Source organism: Hemicordylus capensis, chromosome 1 (assembly GCF_027244095.1).
Source record: "Hemicordylus capensis ecotype Gifberg chromosome 1, rHemCap1.1.pri, whole genome shotgun sequence".
Taxonomy (NCBI): domain Eukaryota; kingdom Metazoa; phylum Chordata; class Lepidosauria; order Squamata; family Cordylidae; genus Hemicordylus; species Hemicordylus capensis.
Window position 1 is genome coordinate 290,261,478 of NC_069657.1, and position 22,348 is coordinate 290,283,825.

General features: G+C 41.6%; 1 protein-coding gene and 1 long non-coding RNA gene across 16 annotated transcripts in view; one reads left to right on the top strand and one right to left on the bottom strand.

Annotated features, from left to right (window-relative positions):
- Nucleotides 1-3,842, bottom strand: part of LOC128340691 (uncharacterized) — a 64,909-nt gene extending 61,067 nt beyond the window's left edge. The window contains exon 1 of the long non-coding RNA XR_008313891.1: nt 3,712-3,842. This is a non-coding gene — a long non-coding RNA (uncharacterized LOC128340691). The remainder of the gene's footprint in view (nt 1-3,711) is intronic.
- Nucleotides 1-22,348, top strand: part of DLGAP2 (DLG associated protein 2) — a 691,732-nt gene that overhangs the window by 658,255 nt on the left and 11,129 nt on the right. For all 15 annotated transcript variants that reach the window (XM_053286136.1, XM_053286148.1, XM_053286135.1 and 12 more), the window contains 4 exons: nt 3,793-3,878; nt 4,796-5,211; nt 6,295-6,386; nt 19,776-19,928. In XM_053286136.1, coding sequence (XP_053142111.1) covers nt 3,793-3,878; nt 4,796-5,211; nt 6,295-6,386; nt 19,776-19,928 — 747 coding nt within the window. The remainder of the gene's footprint in view (nt 1-3,792; nt 3,879-4,795; nt 5,212-6,294; nt 6,387-19,775; nt 19,929-22,348) is intronic.

Sequence of the window (22,348 nt, forward strand, 5' to 3'; positions counted from 1 at the left end):
TGCCATTTGTAGAAGCAAATACATTTTGCCATCGCTCTTGCTGTGGCTGCAATGAATAGAAGTGGTATGACTGTTAATTTTTACAGTGCAGAAAGTATGTGTTTCATAAAGCTTGAAGGATGATTATGCCCATGAAGCCTGCATTTAGAACAGCTGAGATAACGGTTTTATTTACATACTTATTTGATTAACTGCACTCCTAGCTTTCTCATTAGATGCCTGTGCCGTGACACTGAAATGCACCTGTATGTATTTCCATTCTTAGCAGGATGGTTAATTATTGAATTTTTAAAAATCATGCTCCAATTTAACGTGGTTTGTAAACCAACAGTAGCTGCTGAACTTAAGATAGTTAGCTGCTGTGACGCTTTTCATTTCAACCTTTCAGCTCTGCAGGTGGAAATCAGCTACCGACTCTAGCAGGAATTCCACACAGAGCAGTTACAGAACCCAGATTTTTAGAGGAATCGGCAATCATGTGTATGATATTCAAAGCAGCAGGAGTCTTGCCATCGACTCTGTTCCACCATATAGTCTCAATGTGAAATTCGGAAAACTGGAAATAATCTCCATTTCAAAGATCCCCACAGAATATTTGGGACAATATAACGGAGGTTGTAGTTCTCCCCCTTCCCCTGCTTTTCCTTGTAGTTTCACTGTTGGGCAAAACTAGATATAACATTCAATCCATCGTCTATTGCGTATGGTTTTTCCATTTAAAAGAGCAGCCATTGAGGGCAGGGGTGGTCCTTTCATGAGGTAGTTGCCTCAGGCGACAGATTACTGAGGTGACAACAGGGTAGCAAAGTCACACACACGCACACACACAACACACACACATACACATGCTGCCATCAGAGCTGCTCTTTGGAACCGATCAGAGGCTAGCAAACTTTGCACAGAGCACTTCTCATCACAGTTATTGCAAAGCTTGCCAGACACATGAGGAGAGACGAGGTGACTTCTAGCAACCTTCCCTGCTCCCCATGCACTTTCAAAACTTCCAAGGGTTGATTTTGAAAAGGCCCTGGTCCCCTGCCAGGGTTGTGGGGCAAGGCAGCATTTTGCACCTTGCCTCAGGTGCTGCAGTACCTTGGCTGCCCCTGATTGAGGGCCCAGACAATGTTGTGGGTGGAAAGGTGTCACTTGGGGACAGAGGTAAAGAGTTAAGGTCTTCTCCACCTGTGCCATGGGCCTAGCACAAACTGGGCCTCCTACAGCCATGAGTTAAGGAGAAAACTGCATGCAGGAGGCATTGAGGCACTAAATGTTATGTCTGAGTGTGGCCTTTCAACCCACTTCATGCTTTACAAGGCAGCTGAGTTACACTGGCATCCTACTGGTGTTTCCCATAGTAAAGAAACATGTAAGGGGGAAGGAAAATGTATTTGTGGTCATATGACAGAGTTGCAGTTAGCCATGGTTAACTGGTGCATAGCAGTTGTATATGTTTATTGATAAGCACATCCTAGGTGATCAGAGTTCCCAGTAGGATAACCCATGCTAACTGAACAAAGAGACGCCTTTTGAAGCGGTGATTCTCTTACATTTAGCAAGGGGAGAGAAACTGGCCCTATCCAGCCCCAGCACTGCATTCCTCCAGTGGCTGTTGCTGGTATCTGCCTTATGTTTCTTTTTAGATTGTGAGCCCTTTGGGGATAGGGGACCATTTTATTTATGTATGTTTCTATGTAAACCGCTTTGTGAACTTTGGTTGAAGAGCAGTATATATATAGTCATAGTAGTAGTATGACTAGTAGTAGTAGTAGTAGTATGAGATATATGACCATGTTCTGTTCCACAAGAACACCAACCATGGGCCATTGGAAGCAGGACAAGCAGGTGCGTTGGCTTCAGTAATGGGGCCAACAGGTGTATCAGCACCAAGGAGTAGGGTAGTAGACAATGCAGACTTTGTTACCTGTGTGAGAGAAGTATTATGGAACAAACTCTCCAAAACCAACTTAGATAGACAGTCCCTAGGCATGTGGCATCTAGGGATATTCCTGCGAATTTTGATGACAACAGGGTAATGTATGTGATGTTGGGCATTTTGAAAACTCTCATGTGCTATTTAAATTGTTGCTGTTGTTAGGAGGAGGAGGAGGAGGAGGAGGAGGATGGGTGTGATGTTTTTGGTTAACCATTCCTTGATCTAGGCCAGCTTTTGAATGGGGCTTGTATTCCAGTCCTGGAACAGAGGCAGGGCAAATAAAGAGCCTGCAGCAAGAGCACTGAAGGCAGACTGCACTTGTCTCTCTATACATAATATCTATTTCAAGAAACCATTCTTATTCCTGATTTCACTCCACTGCCTTGTCCTTGAATACCACAACTCTTTCCCTTGGATTCTACATAGGGGTATTTGACCATAATAAGTGGTCATTAAAGTGTTCATTTGTAGCAGTTTCCTGTTTCTTAAAGGCATTTGATCATATGAGTAACCTTTTCTCCCAGCTGGAAACTTGAACCTTCAATGTTCTTATTTTTGTTAGAGGTTTTTTCCTCCCCTCTTCACTGCCCAGATTTATTTTTGTGCACTTGGCACTAATATATTTACTTTGCCAAACTGCATAGAAAATCCTCATTTGGCACTGGTTTCTGTTTCTAGGCATGGCAAGCAAATGAAAGGTATTAAAATGTGGAAGCAGTCATTGGGGTATTTAGTCAATGTCAGCATTGGCAAGCTGCACAGAATGATAACTTGGAACAGTATAAGTCCCTTGTATTGGTTTTCTGGCACTAGGAATTTAATAATATTCAGAACTTTTAAAATACAAATTAAAACTTCAAATTTGATTAGCTTTGTAGAGTCTGGATATGCCTGTGGTAATAATGTTTGGGATAAATCACACCTGCTGTTCCTATTTCTGACCTCCTCGCATTCAAGGGCTCTGTTTTCACACACCCTGTGTCTCTATAAGTTGTACAGATGTGCGTTCTCTCCATGCAGTTGGAAACTGCATTTTGCAGGGGTGTGGCGTTAACTACCATTAGGCAAGGGGAGGTGGCTGCCTGGGGGCCCCCATGCCTCGAGGGCCCCCCCAGAGGCAAGTCACATGACCCCCCAACAACTGCAGAGCTTCGGTGCCGTGGAAAAGCCAACCCCAAGTTCGGAGCAAAGTCAGCATGCATGCAGCAAAGTCCTTGTCTGCAGAAGCAACTCGGAGCCGGGAGCGCTCTTCCTCATGGGAGGGTGGAGGGACGGGGTTAAAGCGAGGGAGTGGAGTTTTCTAGAGAAGCTGGCATAATGGGGATGTGAGTGTGAGTGCACTATATATTGTGAAGTGTGTGTGTATCAGCGAGGGGCCCATTTTAAAATTTTGTCTCTGGGCCCACTCCAGCCTTGTTATGCCCCTGGGGTGTCTACAAGTTGTACATATTTGTGTACAAGCTGTACAGATGCAAACTCTGGGGACAGAGAGCTTCTGAATGTGTGATGGTTGGGTGTAGAGAAAGCAGACAAGATCTCACTTCACAGGCTATCGGGAAAGAGCTACAATGCAGAAGCGAAGCGTTTATTTGCAATTTTGTAAACTGAAGCATCACACTATTTCTATCCCATTACAATGATCTATGCTGTTTCGTTTTGCAAGATGTTTCCTATGCGGAGAGCCCAAGCCCATCTCTTGCAGAAAAATCAGTGGGACTCACTCATTAAAAAATGTAAAAGTAAAAGCTTTGACCCAAAGATAAATGAAGAAAGATTACCTTTGTTTTCATTCATAAGGTTGTAATAATTCCAGATGTTCAGTGTTTACTTCTGCAGATTTATCATTTGTCTTGAACTAGGTGGAAACAGCAACGGATTCGGACAGTGAGAGCAGAGGTCTCCGGGAGTATCATTCTGTGGGAGTGCAAGTGGAAGATGATAAACGGTATGTAAAGCAAAGTCCAAAAAGTGGGCAGCATCCAGAGTGGCGCCAGAGAGTTTCGCAGCCCTCCCCTTTCCATTGCAAGCCCCTGCTGAGCCCATCAAGGGGCCCTTGGCAACTGGATCTGGCATGGGTGGCTGCAGGAGAAGGGAGGAGTCCTCAGAAGCCCGTCAGAGACACTGCACAAGTAGAACTGCACTCTGGAATGTGTCTCCACCTGGTTTCCAGAGCTCTCCCATGCAGCCACTTGAGCTGTATCCCACACATTGCTAAAAGCCGCCAGCCCTCAGGGGTACCTCGGCGGAGAGGGAATGGATGCTAACTCTCTTGTGCTAGCACTGCTCTTCTGCTAGCCACCTAGTATGTGTGTCTGTATGTCTGTGTGTCTATGTGTGTGACATATATTGGTATAAATATGTATAGATGTACAGAGAGGTACTTTACTCTTAGTACGAAAGTTTGGATAAGAACTACAAACAATGTCCTTCCCCCACACTCAGGTTTTTAGACCTTAAGATTTCTAACAAATTGATTTGACTTTATTCAGCTCAGTGATCATGTGAGTTGCTACAGGGCTTGCAAGTTATTTCCAGTACGCTTACAAATGAAAAGCTTTGTTTTCTACTCTGAAAAAAAAAAAATCAATATTTCCTTCCAGAAGTGGTTTGTAAGATTTTCAGTTCATATCTTTGTTTGGATCGGTAGTGACAAGGAATCCTGTGTAGACTGTTTTTCATTCCCTTCTTAATTCAAATAACCATATCAATTTTTTGATTAATATTGCTGAAGAGTAATTTCAGAAAAAACACCAAATGGTAGCAGAACTGAGATGGTGTGTTAATACTTTCAGTAATATATATATTTGTCAATATATGAATTTGTACGTTGCTGGGTTGTTGTTGTTTTTCATTCCTCTCCAGACATGGACGGTTTAAGCGGTCAAATAGCGTAACAGCAGCTGTTCAGGCTGACCTAGAACTTGAAGGGTTTCCAGGACATATAACAATGGAGGATAAAGGGCTTCAGTTTGGTGGCTCTTTCCAGCGGCATTCAGAGCCCAGTACCCCTACACAATATGGTGCGGTAAGAACTGTACGGACACAGGGGTTGTTTAGTTACAGAGAAGATTATAGGACCCAAGTAGACACTTCCAATCTCCCACCACCGGAACCCTGGTTGGAACCAGCCATTGAAACAGTTGAAACTGGACGGATGTCTCCATGTCGACGGGATGGGTCTTGGTTTATGAAGTTGCTACATACTGAGACGAAGAGGATGGAAGGATGGTGCAAAGAGATGGAGAGAGAAGCAGAAGAAAATGATCTTTCTGAAGAGAGTAAGAGTATATTCATGTGACTTGTACCTACATTTTTAATTTTCTTTTAGGGTACTTATGAAATGATGTGACATACAATGCCGTTTCAGCATTTCTGACCCACCAGGGCTGCTGAGCACAGGAAAAGCAGCCCCAGTGGTGCTGCGGAGGCAGAAAGTTGTCCAACTACTTAAACCAGTATGTGGGCCCTTTTGTAGTACTACTTCAATGGAAGGAGTGCTGCAGAAGTGCCTGCACATGGTTTTAAGTCACTGCACAATTGTTTGCCTCCACAACACTGCTGGAGCTGCCTTACACCTGTGCTGAACATTTTTTAATTTGAAAAAGAAAAAAGAAAAAAGGATTTCCTTGATATTCATATTTACAATATTTTTGGATATTTGAAAAATGATGGGTTATATCATATTTCACTGATAATGAAATGCATGGGGTACAAGTACTTGTTTGATTCCTTCACAGCAAAAGATGAATAGTAAATAAAGTGGTTTTTTTATATTACAGTTGCTGTGTCATGCTAATGCAACCTTTCAGGTTTTGCAGTCTTCTGAATAAACTGAGGCATTTTAACCCCAATACAGGACTAATACAGTGCATTTGGTGATCACTTAAAAGCCCCCAAGACACACCAGGACAGGGAATGTACATCTATGCTGCTTCAAACTGGTTTTGCAAAGCATGGGCTTATACCCTTGGTAGTGGTGTCTTTTGAGACAGAAAGTGGCAAAGGCTGCTTTTCTGCAAACCAAAATAATACCCCTCCAAACCCCATGCCTTGCTCATTTTCTCTTCAGTCTTTGATTCTGTTCGAAATGGAGAAAAAGAATGCTTCCTTTCCATGTCTAAATTAAGCTCTTGCTAGGGTATTCCTTCTGCTGTTATTTTTATTTGCAGAAGCTGATCTGATCTCTGTTTCCATCCTTCTCAAGAACAGTTTGAGAACTCAAAGCTTAGAAAACTAATTGAATAGTTACCAAAACAGTGGAATAATCGGATTTTCCACCTTAGCATTTCTGTTACATAAATAGATGTGTGCCTTGTTTTTGCTTCAAACCCAGACTGATGGTAATCCCCCTGCCTGCTCAGTTCTAGGTAAAATCCGGAGTGCTGTAGGAAGTGCTCAGCTTCTGATGTCTCAGAAATTCCAGCAGTTCTATTGGCTATGTCAACAGAATCTGGTAAGTCAACACTCTTCAATATTACTTGATTGATGTGCAGTCCATTCCTGTGCATGCTTCCTCAGAAGTAAATCAACTCTTTTCAGTAAGACCCAGGTAAGTGTACATAGGATTACAGTGTGAAACTGTTTGCTGTTGTATCTCAAACATTAGCTGTTATTTTGTTAAACACTAGCAACTGCAACAATATACAGTGTAAGACTGTTTCAAATCTTGATTTGTAGGCCTCCACAGTCTGGAGGTCCTCCTTACACTATACAGGTTAGCACCTGTTGTATTTTAACATGGGATGAAAGCTGGTCCTGGGGTAGCAAGCATGCATTGTCCCCTTTGCTAAGCAGGGTCATCCCTGGTTTGCATTTGAATGGGAGACTACATATGAGCACTGTAAGATATTCCCCTGCATGCTTACATGCATGTAGAAGGTTCCAAGTTCCCTCCCTGGCATCTCCAAGATAGGGCTGAGAGAGACTCTTGCCTACAACCTTGGAGAACCTGCTGTCAGTCTGGTTAGACAATACTGACCTAGATAAGGCATCTTCCTATGTTCCTATCCAAGAGCTTCTTTTAACAAATAATAATAATGTTGGGCAACAGGTAGAATGTTGAGTTTGGATGTCTTAAGGTGTGAACCTTACTAGGCTACTATGAGCAATTCATTACATCTCAGAACAACCTTGCTGTTGGTGTAAAACTAAATGAGATTAGAACATGATAGATTACAATGAAAAGTTATAATAAAAATTGAAAAAGAAGCATATATGGTGACATCCAGACCTATAGTGCAGAGGCACTCCATCATTGGAAGCTTCAAACGTTTGGATACTGCCCAGAAGTATTTTTCGATATTATTTTAACCAAAATTAAGAGATTTTTTTTTAGATAATCATGAAAAACTGAAACATAATGGGGATTATACAAGCCATAATTTCCCAATACACTTAATGAAACGTATCCCATGGGAAACTGACAGGTAGTACATGCCTGTGTTTAAGCACAGCAGGCTATATAGCAAACCCCTTAGGACTACAAGGAGTCTCTCATGAAAGCTTCCTTGTAAAATTAATATTCCAGCAATACACAGCAGTATATTACTCAATTACTGTAGGAAGCCACTTATAGTTACTTCTCAGGGATTTGAAAGTTGGAAATGCTAGCTGACATGATGTGCAACACAACGTCGGAATTGGCCACTGGCTGGCGCTGCTGCACATGTGTTGCACAAGTGTTGTGCAAGAGGGCAGTTGCATAGCACGACTTACTGCCCACTTGCACGATACCACCAGGACTACCTGTAATATGAGCAGCAGCGCCAGCCAATGGCTAGCACCCGTGTTGCACATCGCATAGACCATTGAACAGAAAGCTGCACATTAATGTAATTCTAGACAGATGCCTCGAATGTCCAAAGAGCTTTTCTAGGTGCATCTTAGACAATTACTGTCATTCTAGACAAATATTATTGTCTAAAGAGCTTCTCTAGGTACAGCTAACACCTTGAGCACTAACTCTAGGGTTCCCAAGTATTCCCCTTCTGTCACAAACCTCCAGCCCCAGGTACCCCATAGAGATTTTGTGTGTGTACTAGTAGTCCCTGTTGGGAACCCCTGACCTAGATAATTAATGTAATTCTAAACAAATGCCATTGCCCAAAGAGCTTCTCTAGGTGCACCTAACAGCACCTAGAGAACCAACAGTTCTCTAACAGCTTGGTATACCTAATACTCAGTGAGGCATTTTGCTTTGAACAACAAATCCCACAGACCATATCATTAGAACATAAGAACAGACCTGCTGGATCAGGCCCAAGGCCCATCTAGTCCAGCATCCTGTTTCACACAGTGACCCACCAGATGCCGCTGGAAGCCTATAGGCAGGAGCTGAAGACATGCCCTCTCTCCTGCTGTTATCCCCCTGCAACTGGTACTCAGAGGCATCCTGCCTTTGAAGCTGGGGGTGGCCTATAGCCCTCTGACTAGTAGCCGTTGATAGACCTCTCCTCCATGAAGTTATCCAACCCCCTTTTAAAGCCATCCAGGTTGTTGGCTGTCACTACATCTTGTAGCAGAGAATTCCACAAATTGATTATGTGTTGTGTGGGAAAAGTACCTCCGTTTGCTGGTCCCGGATTTCCTAGCACTCAGTTTCATGGGATGACCCCTGATTCTAGTGTTATCTGCATTTGAATATTTCATCAAGGCCAGGCGCGTAACAACGATAGGGCAAGGGGAGACAGTTGTCTGGGGGCCCCACTGCCTGGAGGGGCACCCCAGAGGCACCTCATGTGACTCCCCATTGCCCCCTGCCCAGCCCCAAGGCTCCTCAGCCACTTGCCCTGTTCGCCGTCTCTCCAGCTTGTTCTCCTGGCCGGCAATCGAGGGAGCAGACAAGCTGCAAAGAGCTCCTTTTCTCCCGCCTCTCAGCTGATCGGCGGGTGGGCGGGGCTTCCACGGAGGTCTGGTGTAGGCCGCAGTGAAGCCTGAACTCCAGTAGGGCCCAAGCCAGCCAGGAAGGAGGAGGCAGCCAGAGTGTTCTCTGCAGCAGAAGACCCCCTGCTGCCAGGTAGAGTGTGAACTCCTTTTTGTGGTTACCTTCCCCACCCGGATATATAGGGATCTGCTTGCCATAGGGCTTTGATATGGGGGGGAGAGACTGAGAAGTCTCTGAATATTTATTTTTAAACAGCTTGGAAAATTTGCTGGCTTAAAAAAAACTATCTAAAAAGTCCTATAAGTGGCTTGTTTCATGGCAGAAAATTGCAAAAACTTCTGGAAGAAACAGTATTATATTTATTTTATTCATTCATTTATAAATGCACTTATGTTCAAGTTGTTTTGCAACCCAGAAGGTCTGAGTGAGAACTGTGAAGCATGCCTTCTGCTTTTATTTTATTTTATTTTATTTTTCTTGTGTGTGAACTGCTCCCCAATAACTTGCAGGGACTTCAGGGTCAATCTGGCCAACATGTGAATGCAGCACCTCCATTCCAGAGGAGATGTGTGTTAAAGGGCTTTAAAAGCCTCCTGTGAAAAACCTCCTGGAATCAAACTTGACTGAATTTGTTCAGAATTCTGAGAAAACAAACATAGGCTCACCCTGCATGGTTGAAAGTCTCCTTGGCTAATCTGCAGCGAGGGGCCCATTTTAATCATTCATCTTTCTAGTGTGTTCTAGGCATTAAAAGTAAAACAAATGTATAGTACTCAATGTATATCACTATATATTGTGACGTGTGCGTGTGTGTATTCAGTGAAATGTATTTCCAGGCAGCATACTTATTTTGGAATATCAGACTTAAATCCTTGGGGGCCTGGGGTGTGCGGAGGCCCTGGACTTTGAGTGGGGGGGCCCCATTTTAAAATCTTGTCTCTGGGCCCACTCCAACCTTGCTACGCCCCTGATCAAGGCTTTATCTCCAGTTAAGGTTTGGCATGTGGCATGATGTGCAGGAAATAGAAGCCTAAAGTCTCCTTGGGATCATAGGACTAGTTCCTCAGTTCTGTGATCATGGGCAGGATTTTTTTTTCCTCTGGCAGACTGATTGGCCTGCTAGTTTCCTGTGGATTGTGGCAATCTTTTTGGTGCCTAGGTTTGCAAATAGCAAACAAGGGGCTAACAGCATCCCTGTCTGACATTCTGACTAATGCATGCATGTGTCAAACAGCAGTGCGCATGTATTAGGCCACACACTAATTCCAAAGCTTCCGAAGCACAAGCACTCTTGCACATAACCACAAATGCTCTCTGGAAGTGACAGACTGGAAACATGTCTCTGACCTTCAGGGGCACATCCAGAGAGTCGGGAGAACTTCAAAATATTTGCACTCCTGCACAAGAGCACTTTGGAAGCAGGGACACTAATGTGGGTGCTAACTGTGCATGTGCACAGTTGTTTGGAGCATGCACACAGCATTAGTCAGGATGTCAGTCTGTGTGTGTGTGTGTGTGTGTGTGTGTGGTGTATAGTCTCAAAACAGTGAACGTGGTACAAAAGCCCCATGTTAGTTAGTTCTTCCTCCTTAAGATTCCTTTCCTTCCACTTCAGAATTAAATTAGCTGTGAGGGAAGCGTCTGTCAGAATACAGTACCAGTAAAAGACAGCATTTCCTGTTGTGTTTCCTTTCCCTATTAGAAGGAGAAAAATAAATAAATTTGGAGTTGGCGTTAAAAGGATGTGACCTATAAATCTGTCTTATTTAAAATCAATCATTCTGTAATATTTACAGCTTAACCTTTACCAACATGACAAGGCATTCATTCTGTGCATGCCTATTTGAGACTTGCTACCCAATGAGATTTAAAGAACCAGGGTTTTGAAAAACATATTTGATATGCAGCCAGAAGTGCATTGGGCTGCACTTACTTGGCCATTTGCATTGCTTTTAACTGTTCTTGCTAATGTTTAGTCTGTTTAGCCATGTTAGTCTTTCTTTCACTTCTCATGCTGAAGAGATGTTGGGTCTTGAATGAGCTGGTTTCCTCTGTCTGATTCCGGCAGACCAGCTGAGTGATGGGATCGATACAAGTTATTTCGTCTACATGGTGGAAAAGTTCACCAAATTATTTGCAACATATATCTTATTCTCTTTGCTGTGTGTGTTTACTGTGTGCATGTGTGCACTAAAACCTACAGAGAATAACACAGTACAGAAACCTCATGTTTTGTGTTTAAACAAAAAACAGACAGACAGCAGAGTAATTACCTCTCTGGACACGAAAAAATAAACCAGTCCTCTTGTTGGACTGTATCTTTGTATACAAAACCTTGCACCACCCTATTAACACTTTTGGAAGGGTCACTGCCTCTGATAGCTAGCTGCTGAATCATTCCCATAATGCTCTCTATGGCACATCTTCCCCTTGTTGCTCATTGAGGATGGGAAAATACTTGAAGCGCTTGATGTTGATCAAAACACCTACAGCGTTTAAAGTACGCCTCAATGCCTAATTTCTAAAAGTGAGATTTAGACAGCCTATTTGCATTTGCTATTACCTGGAAATAATCCCTGAGTCCTACCTACACCATTCTCAGAAGAACTGTCATATTGATACGTTTAGATCAATATTTTAATATTGTATCATTCCTTGTTGATTTTGAGTTCTCTAAGAAGCAGGGCTCCTCTGTTTCATCCACAACTTTTGTTAGCTGCCCCAAGATTTTAGAACTGGCATACATACACACAAACATACATAAATATTAATGAGACTGCTTAATGTTTCCTGGGGAAGTGGGGCATCAGTAATACACTTTAGCAACCAAGCTAACCACTGTTTATCTAATACTTCTACAAACACTATTTTTACGCAGCTGGCTAATTAAGGGAGAGGGAAACGTACTCTGTGAATGGCAAACCAAATACAAATTTGGTATATTTCATACTTCCTATCCTTATCAATGCCATAGAAAATAAAAGCAGCAGTGAAGGTTCTCACTTGGAGGATAGCAACAGTAGAGTGCAGTTGAACAGCACACATTAGAACAGGCCTGCATAGCATCGAGCACTTATATGGCAGGCTGCTTAAGAACATAAGAAACGCCCTGCTGGATCGCCTCTCTAGTCTAGTCCAGCATCCTGTTTTCCACAGTGGCCCACCAGATGCCTTTGAGAAGCTCACAGGCAAGAGGTGAGGGTGTGCCCTTTATCTTGATATTGCTCCCCTGCAACTGGTATTGAGAAGCATCCTGTCTCTGAAGTTGGAGGTGGTCCAGACTAGTAGCCATTAATAGACCTGTCCTCCATGAATTTGTCCAAGCCCCTTTTAAAGCCATCTAAGCTAGTGGCCATCACTACATCCAATGGCAGAGAATTCCATATATCGATTATATTCTTTTATATCCACATTGTTTCATATCCAACAAAAACAACACTGTGAATATAAGATAGGAAGAAGGAAGACTATAAGATAAGAATATAAGAAGGAAGCATATAAGATAAGGAAGGTGGCAAATTGGGAATTATTGAAGAGTTGTCCCATTATTTCTTGTTTACACAGTCAGACAGGTGTTATTGACTGGTTTGTTTTATCCAGATATCGAGTCCTTCCCAAGGACCTGGGATGTCTGAATTTCGTTATCAGTGTTGTTGCTGTTGTTATAGATATTGTCGCAGAATATAGGCTGTTCCCAGTAAAGTTGTGTTTTGTAATTAGCTGATGGTGATTTCTGTGGCCCCTATGGTGTTGAGGTGCTCTTCAAGGTCTTTTGGAACTGCACCTAGGGCGCCAATTACCACTGGGATTATTTTGGTCTTTTTCTGCCACAGCCTTTCAATTTCAGTTTGTAGATCTTTGTATTTTGTGATTTTTTCTATTTCTTTTTCTTCTATTCTGCTATCCCCTGGTATTGCTATGTCGATTATTTTGACTTGTTTTTCTTTCTTCTCTGCTACAGTTATATCTGGTGTATTGTGTGGCAGATGTTTGTTTGTAGTCAGAAGTCCCATAATATTTTTACATCTTCATTTTCTTCAACTTTTTCAATATTATGGTCCCACCAATTTATGGCTACAGGTAGCTTGTATTTTTTGCAGATGTTCCAGTGTATCATCCCTGCTACCTTGTCATGCCTTTGTTTGTAGTCAGTCTGTGTGATCTTTTTACAACAGCTTCTTTACAAAGGCTGCACTTGCTGTTTGTGGTGGATTTTTCGACTTTTGCTCTTATTGCATTTGTTCTTAGTGCCTGTTCTTGTGTTAAAAATAATTGTGTTTTTCTATTAATAATAGAAATTATTATTAATAATAATAATTTACACAGTCAGACAGGTGTTATTGACTGGTTTGTTTTATCCAGACATCGAGTCCTTCCCTAGGACCTGGGATGGCACAATTTTATTATCAGTGTTGTTGCTGTTATTATAGATATCATCGCAGAATATAGGCTGTTCCCAGTAAAGTTGTTTTTGTAATTGGCTGATGGTGATTTCTGTGGCCCCTATGGTGGTATTTATTTATTAATTTATTGTTTACACAGACAGGTGTTATTGACTGGTTTGTTTTATCCAGACTTCGAGTCCTTCCCCAGGACCTGGGATGGCTGAATTTTGTTATCAATGTTGTTGCTGTTATCATAGATATCATTGCAGAATATAGGCTATTCCCAGTAAAGTTGCTTTTTGTAATCGGCTGGTGGTGATTTCTGTGGCTGGCCCCTATGGTGTTGAGGTGCTTTTCAAGGTGTTTTGGAATTGCATCTTGGGCGCCAATTACTACTGGAATTATTTTGGTCTTCTTCTGCCACAGCCTTTCAATTTCAATTTGTAGATCTTTGTATTTTGGTTTTTTCCTATTTTTTATTATTATTATTATTATTATTATTATTATTATTATTATTATTATTGCTACACAGTCAGACAGGTGTTATTGACTAGTTTGTTTTATCCAGACATCGAGTCCTTCCTAAGGACCTGGGATGGCTGAATTTTATTATCAATGTTGTTGCTGTTATTATAGATATTGTCACAGAATATAGGCTGTTCCCAGTATTATTACTATCATTATCATTATCATTATTATCCTCATATTATTTTATGCATATTTTTGTTATTTTTTAATTTCATCATCATCATCCCTGCACTCTTGTAAAATATGTTGGGTTGCCAAATTGGTCAAGCTTTTAATTTAACATATCTACTAGGTTGGTAGCAGACAAATGGCAACCATAAAATAGATACCTAGAAGCTTTCCTTCTGACTATGTAGCTGATCATTTGCAGTCTATAGCAACAGAATTAGATGAACATTCCCACACTCCTATCCCAGTAGCCATCCAGAAAATAACTGGAAAGTACAGAAATTATACAGATTTTATGTTCTTCTGGTTACAGCCACCACTCTGTCTCATGGTTCCTAAGCACCTCTGTCCATCTGAAGAGTAGGTCTGTCATTGGTTGATTATTTTTTGTAATTATCACTGTGCTGGTGGTCCTTTGGAGGCAGGGGTGATCAATCAAATCATTCAAATATTCCATTGACCTTGAGGTGAACCCACTGTAAACTTGCTGACAGAGGATTTTGGAATTATCACCTATGTAATGTCTTGATAGGATCTAACTGGCTGTAGATACCATTGTGTAGTGATTCTAAAATAACTATGCAGTGGGGAAATGGGTTGTCTTTATCTCCCATACAACAATATAGGCCATATTCTCATGTGATGTGTTTTTGCATCCAAAGAATTACACAACTAGTTTCATTCACCCACAGGGTTTTTGGACTTGTCTGTTTCAAATATCCAGACTTGATTACTGCTGTATACTCTATGTGGGGCTGCCTTTGTATGTAGTCCAGAAACTGCAGTTGGTCCAGAATGTAGCAGCCAGGTTGGTCTCTGGGTCATCTTGGAGATACCATATCACTCCTATCTTAAAAGATTTACATTGGCTGCCGATAACTTTCCAGGCAAAGTACAAGGTTTTGGTTATAACCTATAAAGCCCTAAACAGCTTGGGCCCTGGGTATTTAAGAGAATGTTTTCTTTGCTATGAACCACACCACCCATTGAGATCATCTGGAGAGGTTCGTCTGCAGTTGCCACCAGCTCATCTGGTGGTTACTAAGGGACAGGCCTTCTCCGTTGCTGCCCCAAGGCATTGGAGCACACTTCCTGTTGAAATAAGAGCTTCCCTATCTCTTACAACTTTTAAAAAGGCAGTCAAGACACATTTGTTCACCCAAGCTTTTAATTAGATACTGTTTTAATGAGTTTTAACATCTGTATATTTATTTTTCCTGGGTGTGCCATGGAATGTGCATCCCGGCAAGCCAGCTGATTGGCTGGGGAGCAGGCCAATGGGTGTGGCAGGGCGGCCTGCTGGGACTGGCTGGCACTGTGACTGGGAGGCAAGCGGCGGCTGCGGAGGCCAGGGGCAGGCCGCAGAACCTATAAAGCCCTAAACTCAGCCCTAAACTCAGCCTGGTACTCAAGGGGGAGGGCAAGAGAGACTGGGGTAGGGGAAGGGGAAGAAAGAGTGGGGAAGGGGGAGGGGGAGGGCAAGAGAGAGTAGGGCAGGGGGAGGGGGGAAGGCAAGAGAGAGTGGGGCAGGGGGGAGGGGAGGGCAGGAGAGAGTGGGCCAGGAGGGGAAAGGAAGGGGAGGAGAGAATTGGGTGGGAGGCGGAGGGAAGTCAAGAGAGAATTGGGTGGGAGGGGGAAGGAGGGCAGGAGAGAATTGGGTGGGATGGCGGGCAGGAGAAAACTGGGTGGGAGGGAGGGTATGAGGGGGAGAGAATTGGGTGGGAGGGAGGGAGGGAGGGCAAGAGAGAATTGGGTGGGAGGGGGGGCAAGAGAGTGGGGTGGGAGGGAGGAGAAGAGGGGCAAGAGAGTGGGGCAGGAGGGAGGGAGGGGGAGGGAGAATGGGGCAGGAGGGAGCGGGAACAGCTGGCCCCAAAGAGCACACAGATGCTCTGTGCGGGTCGGCTAGTTTTAAATTTTAAATTGTTGTAATGTTGTAACCATTTTATTTGTTGTTTTTATTGTTTTGTTGTAAACCACCTAGAGACTTGTGTTTTGGGTGGTATACAAATGTGTTAAATAAATGTGTGTTAAATAAATGGCAATACACACACATCCCCATGCCATGGCAGCATGGCACACCACGCGTTCCATGGCACAGAGTAGACATCCCTTTTGAAACTGAAGAGAGTTTTCAAAGCAGTTTGTGGCATATCATGAGGGTCTGCTGTTTAAAGAAAAAAATGCTTTATGTCCTACTAGTAATGCTCATGGAGATGTCTAAACTCATTCTTTGGATCCCGACCAATAAGATCCATTCATCATACCACCGTATTAGTGACTCATTTCAGCTGTGAATTTGGTGCAATATTTATACTCACATACACCCAAGGGAAAACAGCAATTGTATGTGTTCTTTTGTGTTTCTAATAAATTATCTTCAGTTTTGCAAAAAACCTAGGTTTTCATCCTGCACAAAATCTCCTCAAAATGGATCTTGCTAGACTTCTGAATTCTGATGAGATCAAAGCTCAAGGCAGTGTGATTATAGATATTATAATATAGCTAATATTATCCATGCCCTTTGGTTAGCTACTTTCCCTCTGGATAGAATCCATTTATTTTATAACTACATTTCTGGATTTTTAAAAAAAGTTTCTGAGCAAGATGAAATTTAAAGATGTTTCAAGATGAAGCGTCTCTATTATTATGCTTTTTGGCCAGATGTTATGAGTCTGGAGCACTCCACATTATTGATTTAGATGTATATTCATTTCAGCAGCAAGAGAGAGCCCTCTTGTGGTCCAGTGAAAGTAAAGCAAGCTCTATTCATCAGATAAGCTACATTGAAAATTAGCTTTTTTTCTGCCTGGAGCACCAGGGAATGAAGTAATGCTCCTTGTTGAGAATTTGGGAAGTTTCCTGATGGTCGCTATCCTCATGTTGTTAGACTCTCTTTATGGCCTAAGCTTGGGTTTCTCGGAGGGTTGCGGTGCATGGGAGCAGTGGTGAATTTGTATCCAATATGGCTTTACCATCCGCCCAAGGTTTTTTTGGATGATTTGGGGAGCAAGTCATTTTCCAGACCTGCTGTCATTTTAAGATCATTGACCTTTGAAAGGTTGTTCCCTGATTCGGAATTCTGTAAAATTTTTACAGATGGGTCACAGTCTGTTCAGGGTGACAATGTATCAGCAGCATTTGTTATACCTAGTCTGAAGATAGAAAAGGGTTTTAGATTGTCCAGTGGAATTAGCATAATGTCTGTAGAATTAACAGCGATTCTTTTGGCCATGGAATGGATTCAAGATATGCGCCCTGGGGTTTTTGTAATTTTATCTGATTCCCTTTCGGGTTTACAAGCCATTCAGGCAGGTGGCTTTGTTAATAAAGCCCCGGTGGTTTCGGAAATTTGGAATCTGAATAACATTTTTCTTTCCAGGGGCTTTACTATCAGATTGGAATTTTTGGGAATGAGCTCACTGATTCAGTAGAAAAACGATCGTTTGTGAGGATCCCTTGAATAATATGGAAGTTAGAAACTGGGTTTTACTGGAGATGAGAAATTTGTGGCAAGAGGAGTGGGAAAAGGATCTTACAGGTCGAAGAGGGTATTCCTTTCGTCAAAAGTTGAGCGATTTTCAACTTTTTAGTTTTTCGGGAAGAACTTATCTAGTTTCTCTGTTGAGAACATTAACAGGCCATTGTTCTACCAAGGATAAGTTGTATCTCCTTGGTAAATCTGAAGACAGCCTATGCTCTCTGTGTGGAGTGACTGAAACAATTGACCATCTTTTATGGGACTGTGTTCAATTTTGTGATGAACATGAAGCTTTTTTTTCATCTCTATGCTCTGTTAATCTCCCTATTCGATCGCTTCAGGAACTTTTCTCAGACCGCCAGAACTGGATGGCAGCTAAGAACCTTTGGTGGAACTTTCTCAAATAATAGTGTCTCTTCGAGCGCTTATAGTTTTTGTTTTCCTGTAGATTTCCAGTAGGTGGCGTTTGTGGGACTTTGTGGTCCTGGTACGCCATAAATTCCTACAAGAAGAAGAAGAGGAACAAAAGAAGTAATCGTCCTAAATTTAGGGTAGAATAGGAAAACCACAATGGCCTTTCTGTAACAGCTGTTACTGCATAGCTTTTTTTTTTTTTAAGACAGAAACATGGAGAAATCGTATTTCTAGATGTCTGGGGCACATCTGAAATAGGCATATCACCATATGCTACCCATTTAACCAGTGCCACCCATTGCTGGGTGGACTGTCCCGCTAAATGGCCAAGTGTCCATTAAATGCTGCAATAGACTCAGTCTTCATTTTAGTAAAGATAATTGCATTCATTTCCATTAGCTGAAAGTCTGGCATATTATATGCACTTTGACACAGACAGAACTGAGATACAAAACTAACAGCTTTTAAATCTGTTGGTTGAAGTGATTATAGACTGGAGCACTGTCCATGCAAAAACATCCTCCTTCTTCATAAGGGTTTCTTAAGTGACAAAGTTAATTTTACAAACCCAAGTTTTTCAAAAACAGACTTGCCTTCTTACTGATCACCACTCTGAGAGTTATTTCAAAATGGTGAACCAAGACTCATATGTGAATCACAGGAACCCTTTGAGAGGGGGAGCAAAAACAGTCTCTGCGGAATTTTTAGATGTTTTCTCAAACTCACTGAAGGTTTTTCTTCGACCTCTCCTAGTCTCAGAGTCACTAGAAGACACCCCTTTCATCTTTTCAATTTGTTTCCATAGTCTTGGGGCTGCAACCTTGTAGTTTGTTTGAAGGACGTAGCAGTCGCTCCGTAAGTGGGTAGATGCTGTGTATAACAAAGTTTGTCCTTTTTTGTGACCTTAGGCCATATCTTGCTGAGGCCAAGGTATCTACTCAGCCAAGCCAGAAAGAGCTGTAACTACTTATTTTTCAATGTTCATTTAAAACAAAACAATACAGTAATATAAACAATGGGCAACCTCTTGACTAATGACACACTTGTGAGGAGTGCTGGCGCTTCTGAGCTGCAGACTAGCAGTGCTCTGCTACTTGTGCCAGGGTGGTGATTTTTGCCTATCACCTCCAAAAGCACTCCCTGAGAGCTAGAAGCAGTTCCTTGAGGGCTGTGTGACACTCAGGTTTCCACTGAGGCCGAAGAAATACTGGAAATTGCCCCTCCCCCCCCCCATGCAAGCATGAATGTTGAACCCCTGCTAACTGGGCAAAGAGGCACCTTTGACCGTGGTGATTCTCTTTATTTAGCAGGGGGAGAGTAACTGGCCCTATTCACCCCCAGCACAGTACCTCCAGTGACTGTTGCTGGTGTCTATCTTTTGTTTCTTTTTAGATTGTGCGCCCTTTGAGGACAGGGAGCCATCTTATTTGTTTGTTATTTCTCTTTGTAAACCACCCTGAGCCATTTTTAGAAGGGCGGTATAGAAATCAAATTATTATTATTATTATTATTATTATTATTATTATTATTATTATTAGTCTGGGAGGTGGCAGCAGCATGCACAAACTGTTCCATTAGAAGCCCTGGCACTTAACTAGTTAGGATGTCTGCTGATGTATCAGAAAAACCAACTGTATACACCAAAATCCAGCACTATTCATCTCAAAAAGGACTTACAATATAATGATATAATTTTAAACATAAATCAATGTCACATAATAAATATCCTTTTACTTTCTCTGGACTAGTAAATGGGTTTAGAAATTGTCAGTACAATTGAAAGGAGAAGCCCACTTTTCCAGAAAATAATGGCTGACACTAGACTAGCCCTGCACTGGTGCTGACACTCAAAGTCATGCTGCACCTTTGCATGAGGAGGGGGAGGCTTGATTTTCAGTTATCTCCCATTCTCTCTGAAGTCTACTGTGCCTCCTGAAAAGATGTCCCATAGATTAATTATGCACTTCTTTGTTATGCCTATGTCAGGATCCCAGTGCTATGCCACGGCCGACTTCGCAGGATCTAGCAGGATTCTGGGACTTATTACAGCTTTCGATTGAAGATGTCAGTATGAAGTTTGATGAGCTGCACCAGCTGAAACTGAATGAATGGAAAATAATAGAATCACCTGAAAGGAAGGTGAGCAGAATGTGGGCAAAACAATTCACTTTCAGTTTCTGTTTATATGCACAGCTTTCTTGTGTTACATCCCATTGATTTTTGAGCCACTTATTGGATGACATACTCCAGAAATGATGAGTTTCAGTCATAAAATGAAATATGCACTATGGGTCAGTAGAGCCTGCCCCATCCATTTCAGCTGGCAGTTCAAATGCTGACAATAATTTATTGGGACCCAAATATGCTTGGGCCTTTGATTCAACAATATAAATCCTAACAATGAAAATAAAGAGATGCCTGCACAACAGGGATTAAATGGATACATGATAGCTGCAGTTCACATTGTATTGGTCTACACACAATGTCTCTGCCCATCAGGTCTGGAGATGAGACAGTACTGGGACTAGTCCATATGCTATCACATATCCTGCTTCACATCATTCCTGCTGTAAAATTATCCACTGCCTGTTCTCCTAAAGTTACTCCAATGGGCAGTGCTGACATTAATCTTATTGTGATGAAGTGTTTGAAGAGTTACTTCTCTGAAGTTCAGATAACACACCCACCTTAAATGAGCTTTTGAAAAAAGTATTGATTCCTAAAGATATATAACTGCCTCATTTTATTGCTGTACACGTTGTTTTCTATCTGTAACTAAAGGGAGACTTCATTTGAAATGTATCCTCTTTCAAAAATAGTTTACTTGATACTAACTTCCATAATATACCAATGACAGACCATGAAGTTCAAGCTAGCTCTAGTCAGTGGTGCAAACCTTTTAGTGGCTTTAGAAAAAAGGGGAGATTTTGTCAGATGTGTCACATTCTTTCTCATGTTGCTGCTTGCCATTTCCTTGGGTAGTTTGTCAGCTTGGAGAAAAGAATTGAGATCTTTCCATCTTTTGCTGATGGAATAAAATGGCATTGGTTATTGCCCATGCAATACACGAATAAGTGTTATCTCCCAAAGGTGCTTAAACTGAGATGGACACAATGGAAATTGATGCATGCAGCAGAATGGGGTGGCATGGTCCTGCAGTGGCAGAATGGAATGTATATCTTCAGTCTGCAGGAGGGAGATGCTATTTTTCACTGGTGCCCTGCGTGTTGAAAACAAAAATCAAATGGAGTAATAAAAGTGGCCTTGGTTAGAACTTTTCCCCCCTGAAGTACTGTTCTTTTTTCTTTCAGAAAATTGTTTGTGCACATTCAAAACAGCACCCGTCAGTTGCAGTCTGAACGGTGTGGTCCATTCTGCCACCTCAGGATTTCATGACCTCATTTTGCTTTATATGTAAATCAGCAGTAGAGGCATACAGTATTGACATGTTTTCTTTTCTTTTGTTTTTCAGTTCTAACAAGTGTGTGCCCTTAGCAAGTAGGATTCAAAACAGGCTGTGCATGCAAACTAATACCAGGCACTTGAAACAAAAACCTCCTCTCGCTCGCTCTCATATCAAATTGACCATAAAAGAATACTTAGACATCAACCCTAAAATAAAATGAGAACAAACAAAACTCAGGATCATGAATCCAATCCAATCATACAACAAATTCCAGGAAAAGCATACAAGATAAAATTGAACTAAAATTAAAAATTTAATACAACTTGGCCTCATCCAATATCTGTGATCTTGTTCTAATACAGTAGTTGCCACAAGAAACTCAGCTATATTGTCAGTTACTGTTGCATTAGAATCAGCAATTTTATATATATATATATATATAAAAATCATCAGAATTCCCTTTTTTTTTTTTACTTAATGGTTGTTGGTTTTTTGACATTTTGTATTTTTATTTTGTTAGTATGCCCCCGCCCCGCCCAAATTAAGTGTCACTGAGCTGAATTGATTCACGCTTTGCATCATTTTCACTTGGAAGCCTAGTGGCATTTCTGTTCATTGATTTTTCGTTTTCCCTGTCCGTGGAAATAAGTTGAGATAAAGAATAAACTGTATTGCCTATGTATATGAGATTAAAGATTATGATTATTTCTCTGAACCGGAAGAATAACAGAATGCAGATTCAAAACAAGGGAAAGGTTTTTTTTAAAAAAAATATGGAATCCGTGGATGGAAGATTCCAATACAAGATTCACAAAGGTCACAACTTTATTTTGAATTACAATGTGAAAACAACATGCTCCATTATTCCAGAGCAATGAAAGGAACATTTCCTTACTTTTACTCTCTTTATATAGTTACCCTGTCAGTTGATATGCTAGGCTTAACTATACATAACTAAGGACAGGATTTTATTGCATAATGGATAGCATGAATGCAGAAAACAGAGATCTGAACTCAGCATATTTGGTGCAGACCATCAAACACCACAGAACTAGGCTAATTAAGAAGTCTGTCATTTATGGTTTTTTACCACATGTCCAGGACTGAAAGAAATAGGATGTTAAAACTGCTAACTTTGCATCACATTCTCAAT